Source organism: Alosa alosa, chromosome 3, assembly GCF_017589495.1.
Source record: "Alosa alosa isolate M-15738 ecotype Scorff River chromosome 3, AALO_Geno_1.1, whole genome shotgun sequence".
Taxonomy (NCBI): domain Eukaryota; kingdom Metazoa; phylum Chordata; class Actinopteri; order Clupeiformes; family Clupeidae; genus Alosa; species Alosa alosa.
Window position 1 is genome coordinate 4,008,573 of NC_063191.1, and position 10,000 is coordinate 4,018,572.

General features: G+C 41.5%; 1 protein-coding gene across 1 annotated transcript in view; it reads right to left on the minus strand.

Moving 5' to 3' along the window:
• stxbp5l (syntaxin binding protein 5L) overlaps positions 1–10,000 on the minus strand; it is a 151,063-nt gene that overhangs the window by 45,516 nt on the left and 95,547 nt on the right. Inside the window, 5 exon segments of the mRNA XM_048239460.1 lie at positions 2,479–2,648; positions 3,137–3,348; positions 3,824–3,864; positions 5,920–5,987; positions 6,508–6,655. Coding sequence (XP_048095417.1) covers positions 2,479–2,648; positions 3,137–3,348; positions 3,824–3,864; positions 5,920–5,987; positions 6,508–6,655 — 639 coding nt within the window.

Below are 10,000 nucleotides of genomic sequence, written 5' to 3' on the forward strand. Positions count from 1 at the left end.
TGTGTGTGTGTGTGTCGCGATGTGTGTGTGAGCGATGTGTGTGTGTATTTTAGTGTGTGCATGTGTGTGTAGAGACAGACAGGTGAGACAGTGACAATACGCAAGACAGGAGACAGACAGGAGAACAAGACATAAAGACAAGATAGGGAGACAAGACAAGAGAAGACAGACAGCTCTACAGGAGACAGGAGACAAGACAGGAGACAGGAGAAAAGGGCAGCGTCACCACAGGCAGAGGCAGAGCTGATGTCCCACTTGGATTGGCTTGATGAGGTCTCCATCCAACCCCGCAGCCGAACCAATCAGCCTCAACCCGGTAATCTGCAAAACAACCGCTAGACCAATCTCCTTCACCCTGAAGGGATGGAGGGGACGGAGAGATGGAGGAGGGGTGGAGAGAAGAGAGGGAAGAGAGAGAGGGGGAGAGAGGAGAGGGAAGGGGTGGAGGGGGGTAGAGGAGGTAGGAGAATGTGTGATGAAAACATGACTGACTGAAGGAGACATCAGAGTACATTTTATCTTTTGTGTCAGTGGGTGTATGTGTGAGTTTGTCAGTGTGTGTGACTGTGTCTGTGTGTGTGTTTATACGTGGAATATTTAGGTGTGTGTGTATTTTATTAGTGTGTGTAGTGTATTTTAAAGTGTGTATTTTGCATGTGTGTGTGTGCATGTGTGTGTGTATTGTGTGTTAATGTTTGGCAAATACAGTAATGACCAATGTGGCAATACTATTATTATTAATATTATTATTATTACATGTGTGTGTACACGTAATAATATTAATGATATTATTATTAATGATATTAATGCCATGTGCGTGTATTATTATTAATATGCATGTGTGTGTAATACATGTGTCTTTGCGTCAATATTAATGATATTATTAATGTATGTGTGTGTAATGAAATGCGCGCGCTATGTATTAATACATGTATTAATATTAATAATGTGTGTGTGTGTGTGCATAATATTAATAGTAATTACATGTGTGTGAAATAATGCATAATAATGCGTGTGTAATAATATTAAGTAATGTGTGTGTGTGTGTGTGTGTGTGTGCTGCGTGCATGTGTGTGTGTGTGTGTGTGCATGTGTGTGTGTGTGTGTGCGTGTGTGTGTGTGTATGTGTGTGTGTGTGTGTGTATGCATGTTTGTGTGCATGTGTATTGTGTGCATGTGTGTGTGTGTGTGTGTGTGTTAGGGTGGATATGGACAAAAAAATAATATCTCAATATTTTTTGTGATTTTGACGATAACGATAATTAGTCGATATCCTTTAAAAAAAAATTTGTAAAGTCTGAGTTACTTTACAGCTCATTATTTATGAATAGCATCAATACAATAATAACCAATAACCTAACCTGTGACGCTTTAACCAAATCAACCAATTATCACCTGACACATTTCCAATGTGTGGCAATGACATGGTCTAGCCAGCTACATTAGAGAAGATGAATAGGCCTAACAGTTTCCCAAAAAAAGGAAGTCTAAAAGCTGAAGTTCTTTCAAAAACCTTTACTTAGGATTCACTGTAAAACTAAGCAGACCAACAGAGTACATCTCAGCTATTTCTTTGATGTTTTGTTCAAGAGAAATCCCATGTAGGCTAGCATTCAAGTTACAGAATAGAAACTAATGCGTTAGCTTATGGCTAATGCATATGAGAAATCCCATAGAGATGCTAACGGTTAGCATAATCGATACGTAGATATTTAGAAGCGAACTCAGTCCATTTAAAAAACATGAGAAGAGTGCTTTGTTTTACAACTGACTATTAAAAAATACTCAAGGCTAATGTTTTCTCCATATAATACCATGTAAGAAAAAAAAAGGACTGTCTCATCAATGCTACGTGAACAGAAGTAGCTGCACAAAATCCCGGGCACGCCTCGGTCTCGCTACACAAAATAAAACATTAGGGAGTTGGCGTGACAAGGTGGACCCTCTATTTATCATGTGACACTTGCTCTGCTGCAACCAGGGGCTTCTCCCCATACACCTCCTGTGTTTAGTGAATGTGTGTGGGGGTTTCAGTGTGTGATTTCGATGTTTTCCCCATAAATAATTTTAATGCTTCGATAATGCAAATTTGCAATCGTTAAAACAACAATCCGAACGACATTATCATGAGCCGATATATATACTTCCACCCTAGATATTATTGTGATGCGTGTGTGCGTAATGCGTATTGTGTATTGTGTGCATGTGTGTGTGTGTGTGTGTTGGTGCATGCTATTGTGTGTGTGTGTGTGGTGCGTATGTGTGTATGTGCATGTGTGTGTGTGTGCGTGCGTGTGTGTATGTGTGTGCGCATGTGTGTGTGCATGTGGGTGTGTGCGCATTGTGTGTGTGTGTGTGCGTATTGTGTGGTAGTGTGTGTGTGTGTGTGTGCATGTGTGTGTGTGCACGTGTGTGTGTGTGTGTGTGTGTGGTGTGTGTGTGTGCACGTGTGGGTGTGTGTGCATGTGTGTGGATTGCATGTGTGTGAGGCCGTCCCGGTCGCAAAATCTCTGCGCTATCAGGTGTGGTGGGCCGGGGTCCGGTGGGGTTGGGGAGGGCCACTGGTTCCATTGAGACGGGATTGTTCTTTGTGTGTCCGACGGCGATATGACATCATCCATATCACAGTGCAGACGCACCTCCAGAGCCTGGCACACACACACACACACACACACACACACACACACACGCACGCACGCATTACTATCAATAATACCACACGCGACGCGACGCGACACAATAATACACACACACACACACACACACGCCCACACACACACATGCACACACGCACACACAGGCACACGACACACAGGCATGTATTAATGCGACGACGCGACAATAACACACACACACACACACACACACATCGCATAATAATATCGCGACACACACACACACACACACACACACACACACACACACACACACACACAAAGATAGATATATACTTGCATGAATACACAAACACAAACACACACATACTCATACTCATACACATATCCGCAATCTCACCCCCCCCCACACACACAAAGACAGCTATATACTTAGCTACAAACACACATACACATATCCACAAACTTCTCACACACACACACACACACACACACACACACACACACACACACAGACTCACGGTGATGTTGGTGTTGGCCTCGTGACGGCTGAGGCGGAAGAGGATGAGGTTGGCGGAGATGCCTGCCACACAGAGCAGGCGGCTCTGTGGGCACCAGTTCACCATCTGGACAGTGCGGATTTGCCGGGCCAGATGCGACTAACCACGCCGGACTATCCACGCTCAAATCAACACCTTGGACGCTTTTTACTTGTACAACATCTGCAGAGTCACTGATTACATGCACAACACACAACACTGCTTATTAACATGTTATAACACTCAACACTGCTTATTAACATGTTATAACACACACAGCACTGCTTATTAACACGTTATAACACACATCACTACACACAGGCACAACACCACTAATTAACAGGTATAACTCACAACACCACTAATTAACATGGTCTAACACACCACACCACCAATTAACATGGTATAACTCACAACACCACTAATTAACATGTTATAACTCACAACACCACTAATTTACATGTAATAACACACATAACACAGCTTATTAACATGTTATAAGACACAACACTGCACAATTCAATGGGGTTATTAGACTTTTACAGGGCATTGGCACTATACATTTTTACTACTTCAACACTGCTTACATATAGGCTGCAGGTAGACTCAACACTGCTTATATAACACTGTGCTTATATATAAATATAGGCTGAAGATAGACACACTTACTGGCTGTGGCATCCCAAAACTTGATAGTTCCATCAGCATGCCTGCAAAGACAATCAAGCAGACAACAAAAAATGATTTGGTTAAAAGTAACCTATTTGGAATATTCCCTACAAACAGAAACTTCTAGATGCAACAAGTAGAGGCATATGTTAAACACTAGCACACAAGGTGGACTTCAACAAGTCTGTATGGCACCTTCTACAGGTTAGGAGTGTAAGAGGGAAACTACATGCCGTCAAAATGTTTTTTGCAATTTGGGGTTTTGTGCCTTGCTCAATGGCACAACAATCTCTACTGTAGGTATAGTAATGTGGGGATATTTTAACTCCAAAGGCCAAGGGAGCTTTATCAAGATCATGGTTTTTATTCCTCCTTTTAGTCAACTTTAACATGGGTGTCCAAACGTTTTCACATGACTGTAATTACAACAACAGACATGACAACAACATTATGCAGTATAGCCTTTAGTGTCACTGTCATTTAGTCATGTGTTTAATTTTACAGTTTTTTACAACTGTTTACACATGTTTTCAAAACTCTGTGTCTATTTTTCAAAACTCCACACACAAAACCAACAATTGCTCACACAAAATGCAAAATGCCTCAAATCTCAGCAAAATGACACACAGCATTCAAAATGTCATAAACACATCTTTAAATCAAACATTCGCCGCACATTACAAACACTTTTGTCATAATAGGACATTTTGGATACATCATGTACACTGTTGCTCAAAACCTAAGGCTCTTCTGTCTTTCATAGGCTTTATGTATTTCCATACAAGAGTGAAAGTTACGGTATCTACAGAGAGAAGTTGAAATACACAGTAAAAATGCAAGGAATATTGAAAAAAAAAAAATAGTGATTTTTCCCCAAATAATTTGCTGTTGTAGAATACAGTATTTTACAGCCAACAAGAACAAAGCAAAGCAAAATACTGTACAATGACCACCAGATGTACATGGAGTTCTGAAAAAGCTGATTTTGCCTATGGAAATGACTGACTACTATCAAATTACTTTGCTTTTTCCAAAGAAAGGTGTGTGTGTGTGTGTGTGTGTGTGTGTGTGTGTGTGTGTTTGTCTGTATGTGTGTGTGTGTTTGTCTGTATGTGTGTGTGGTGGTGGTGGTGGGGGGGGGGGGGTTGTGTATGTATTCATAGGTCTATAGAAAAATGTATTGAGCTAATGGTAACTTGGGGAGACAAAAATAGAGTAAAAAAGATCAGTTTTACTGTACATAAAGTAAAGTCGACATTTTGTAGAACATTCCTTTCAAAGTATCTGCATTGGTTCTGAATAGTTCAACCGGAAATCCTCTGGGAGCAGATTGAAAGGGTCCATACCTATATAGACAGTATATCTATTCATAGACCTATACTAAGGCAATGATTGGATGGTGTTCAGTAAAGTAAAGAGTGTTTACTCATGTGAAGAGAGAGAGTGAAGCACTGGTGATGTAGTGGCATTTTGATGAGTTGTTTTTGACAAATGAAATCAAGTTACTTCCTGTTCGATTTTTGTGTGTTAAGTAGAAAATTGTGTGTGGTGTTTTGCAAAATGTGTTTTAGTCAATTGAAAACTGAGTCAAACACTGATAATTAGTGTATGGTTTTGCAGATTTGGTGTGGGGTTATGATGTTTGGAAGACATGTTTAGAAAATTGTGTGACAAGCAAAGATTTAGTTTGTAAGCAGTTGAAAAAAACTGTAAGATTAAATATAAGTCAGGATTGATATGTAATCTCTAACATGGACTGGGGCGGTGGCATTCTGGGAACAAACATGTTGTACAGTGTAATGTGAACACGTAGCCTTGTAAGGATCACTTGCTATAATGAGTGCTGCTTACTGGACATAACTCAGATACTGAAGTTGTCTAAACTGACATTCAAACTAATTAATGATTTTGAGTTAGATATACTCAAGTTTACTGCCAAGTTGTATAAACAGAGTTTGTGTGTGTGTGTGTGTGTGTGTGTGTGTGTGTGTGTGTGTGTGTGTGTGTGTTTGTGTGTGTGCGTGTGTGCGTGTGTGTGTGCGTGCGTGTGTGTGTGTGTGTGTGTGTGTGTGTGTGTGTGTGTAGTTGTGCCTTACCCTGTGATGATGATTTCAGGGTAGGACTGGGATCCAACAGTCCAAGTACCCCCACTCAAAGGCCACTCCAAGTCACACACACACACACACACACACACACACACACACACACACACATATACACACACACACACACACACACAAACAAAGTGTTAGATGGGTGTGCTGGAGTGTAGGGTTAACTTGTTACGACATGGAGATCAATACTAAACCTGGAGTCATTACTGAAAACTCATCAGTTCTTAATTAATTATCCTTCAAGCCAATGATCAATTTCAGTCAGTATGTGTGTGTGTGTTTGTGTGTGTGTGTGTGTGTGTGTGTGTGTGTGTGTGTGTGTGTGTGTGTGTGTGTGTGTGGTGTGTGTGTGTGTGTTGCGTGTGTGTGTGAGAGTGTGTGTCGCGTGCGGCGTTTAGATGCGTCTTGCGCGAAAGCTTACTTTCGTGTGTGAGTGTGTGTGCGTGCGTTTGTGCGTGCGTGCGAGCGAGCATGTGTGCGTGTGTGTGTGTGTGTGTGTGTGTGTGTGAGTGCGTGCGTTTGTGCATGTGTGCGTGTGTGTGTGTGTGTGTGTGTGTGTGTGTGTGTTACCTTGTGGCTGTAGCCGGTCTTCTTGTGTTTGGCCCCTATGGAGTAGAGTACTGGGATGACATCAGGCGGGCAGTCGGAGAAGTAGGCCGTGCAGGTGACCGGGGACTCGTGGATGTCCATGGGGTAGGGGTTCTCAAAGATGGGGAAACTACCAAGAGAGGAGGGGAGGGGAGAGAGAGCGAGAGAGAGAGAGAGAGAGACAGAGACAGAGAGAGAGTGAGGGAGAGAGAGAGAGGAAGAGATAGAGTGAGAGAGAGAGAGGAAGAGAGGAACTGGTTATTCCAAATAAGGGTAATAAAGGGTAGTGTTGTACAGTCTACCACGGGTCATTCTTCAAAAATAATTCCTGACCCAGTGAACAGAACGCGATGCACAGTAGATGCCGCAGTGCTATACTACATTATCCAACAAATGGCCGCAGTGCTATACTGTACATTATCCCGCTCAGTGCATGCTTAGTTGCCTGACCATAAAAGAGATTTAACGAGACATTCATTTTTAATGATTTTATTGCCGTTTCATGGCCAAGTTACACTGAGAAATGGAAATGCAAATGGTACGATGACAAATGAACTGTTTGAGATGTATGCTGCCTGCTGACAACAAAGTCCAATTAACTTGTGATATGTGATCAAACAACCTGTGGAACAGTGTGATGTGAATCAGACACATAAAATCCATTTCAAAGTCCTTATTCATTTTCATTGGTTATTCTCAAAACATATCACAAACATCGGGCTATTAAATCCTTTGGAGTGTTCTGTAGCCGAGTGAAGAACTGTTATCATAATTATGAAATAAAGAACCCCCCCCACCCCTCTCAGAATACTGCACTGGAAGCAGCAGACTTTTGGCCACGTTACCAAGACGACTATTACCGAGGTGACTATTCATAATGTTTGTCTTTCGTTACCAAGACGAAAGGTGACTATTCATAATGTTTGTCTTTAGGCTGATCATGCATCAGTAGGTGCAGTGTGCAGTGCTTACCACCACAAATAGAATTCCGTTCTGTGGGAAACACTGAGGCATGCCATGGGAAAACTGCTGAACTCTAAGAGAAGACTATGGGAGGTTACCCCAGCATGATGGTTTAAGCAAAACATAAGGTGTTAAGCTCCTCCATGATAAGAGACTGCATGCTGCATTTACTGCGAGGGGGCATGTTTGTTTATTTATTTATTAATGATACGTTGAAGGATAATCTCACTAGCACCTGAAATAAATACAAATCAAATCTGAGTGTCCTTATTCCAGCAGTTTCTTTACACGCGGTGGGACGAGGATGAGGACAGGACAGAGAAGATGACCAGGCCCACTGCTCAGATAATCATGAGAGAAGATGACCAGGCCCACTGCTCAGATAATCATGAGAGAAGATGACCAGGCCCACTGGACCAGATAATCATGAGAGAAGATGACCAGGCCCACTGCTCAGATAATCATGAGAGAAGATGACCAGGCCCACTGGACCAGATAATCATGAGAGAAGATGACCAGGCCCACTGCTCAGATAATCATGTTCTTGGACAGATAATCTCTGTATGCAGCACAACAGTTTCTTGCTTGCTTAGTTTTGTAAGCACAGCACCATACAGCACTGTATCAGTGTGTTAAATAAGCACAGCACCATACAGCACTGTATCAGTGTGTTAAATTAGGACAGCACCATACAGCACTGTATCAGTGTGTTAAATAAGCACAGCACCATACAGCACTGTATCAGTGTGTTAAATTAGCCCAGCACCATACAGCACTGTATCAGTGTGTTAAATTAGGACAGCACCATACAGCACTGTATCAGTGTGTTAAATAAGCACAGAACCATACAGCACTGTATCAGTGTGTTAAATTAGCCCAGCACCATACAGCCCTGTATCAGTGTGTTAAATAAGCACAGTAACATACAGCACTGTATCAGTGTGTTAAATAAGTCAAGTCAAGTCAAATTTATTTATATAGCACATTTCAAAGCAATAGCATTGCACCAAAGTGCTTTAAATAAAAACAAAAATAATAATAGCAATAGTGGGGCAGGATTTCACAATATCAGGAAGGCTATTCCAAAGCTGGGGAGCATAGACAGAGAAAGCTCTGTCACCTTTGGATTTAAGAGAGGCAGAAGCAACACAAAGAAGACACTGGGAAGATGATCGAAGAGGTCTAGGAGGACAGTAAAGAATTAAAAGATCACATAAATACTGAGGTGCTAAACCATGTAAAGCTTTGAAAACAAACAGAAGAATTTTAAAATCAGAATTTTAATTCTGTGTTCCACAGGAAGCCAGTGCAGTGCAGTTTAGCCAACACAGGTGAAATGTGGCCACGTTTCTTAGATCCAGTCAGTAATCTGGCTGCAGAATTTTGGACCAGCTGGAGTCTGTTTAAAGTAGATTTAGTTACACCTACATATAGTGAGTTGCAATAATCAAGCCTAGAGGAAATAAAGGCATGTATAAGGATTTCTAAATCACTGTAGGAGAGAGAAGACATGAGCTTTGCTATTGTTCTAAGTTGGAAAAAACTTCCCTTGACGCTGTTGACTTGCTTATTAAAGGTCAGAGAAGAGTCTAGGAAAACACCTAGGTTCTTGACCACACTGTGATGGTTAACAGACAGAGGGCCAAGAGCCTTGCTTAAATTGTTGACAGAATTAGGTGGTCCAAAAATGATTACTTCTGTTTTGCTGTCATTTAGCTTTAAAAAGTTGTTGTTTAGCTGTCATTTATTGATTGAAAATGGAGCCCAGGGGAAGCATGTATAAAGAAAATAATAGAGGCCCTAAAATAGAACCCTGGGGGACACCACACTTAATGGGAGCAGATGATGATGAAGCATTGCCTAAATGCACTGAAAAAGATCTATCAGTTAAGTCAGATCTGAACCAATTTCATACAGTGCCTTGCAGACCAACTTCAACATCCAGGCATTTTAAAAGGATCTTGTGGTCAATGGTGTCAAAAGCAGCACTAAGATCTAACAGGACCAATAGGGCACAAGAGCCAGAGTCAACAGAGAGCAATAGATCATTATGGACCTTAAGTAAGGCAGACTCTGTACTATGAAGTGGTCTAAAACCAGATTGAAACTTGTCAAGGATATTAGAGGTGTTTAAATAGGAAGAGACTTGTGACAGAACAACTTTTTCTAAGATCTTAGAGAGAAAAGGCAGTTTAGAAATGGGCCTATCATTTTTCAAATCAATGGGATCAAGGGAAGGTTTTTTCATGAGAGGTTGCACAATAGCGTGTTTAAAGCCAGAGGGTACTACTCCATTAGCCAGGGAGCTATTAATGATGCTCAAGATAAAAGGGCAAATAGCCGCAAAAACTTCTTTGAAAAGGTGAGATGGAAGAATATCAGAGTGGCAAGAAGAGGGCTTCATATGAGACACCACGTCTGACAGCTGTGAGGAAGAGACTGGTTGGAATTGTTGGAGGCGGCAAATTACAGACTGATACAAAGCAGGATCAGAAATTGAGGGTGAGATACA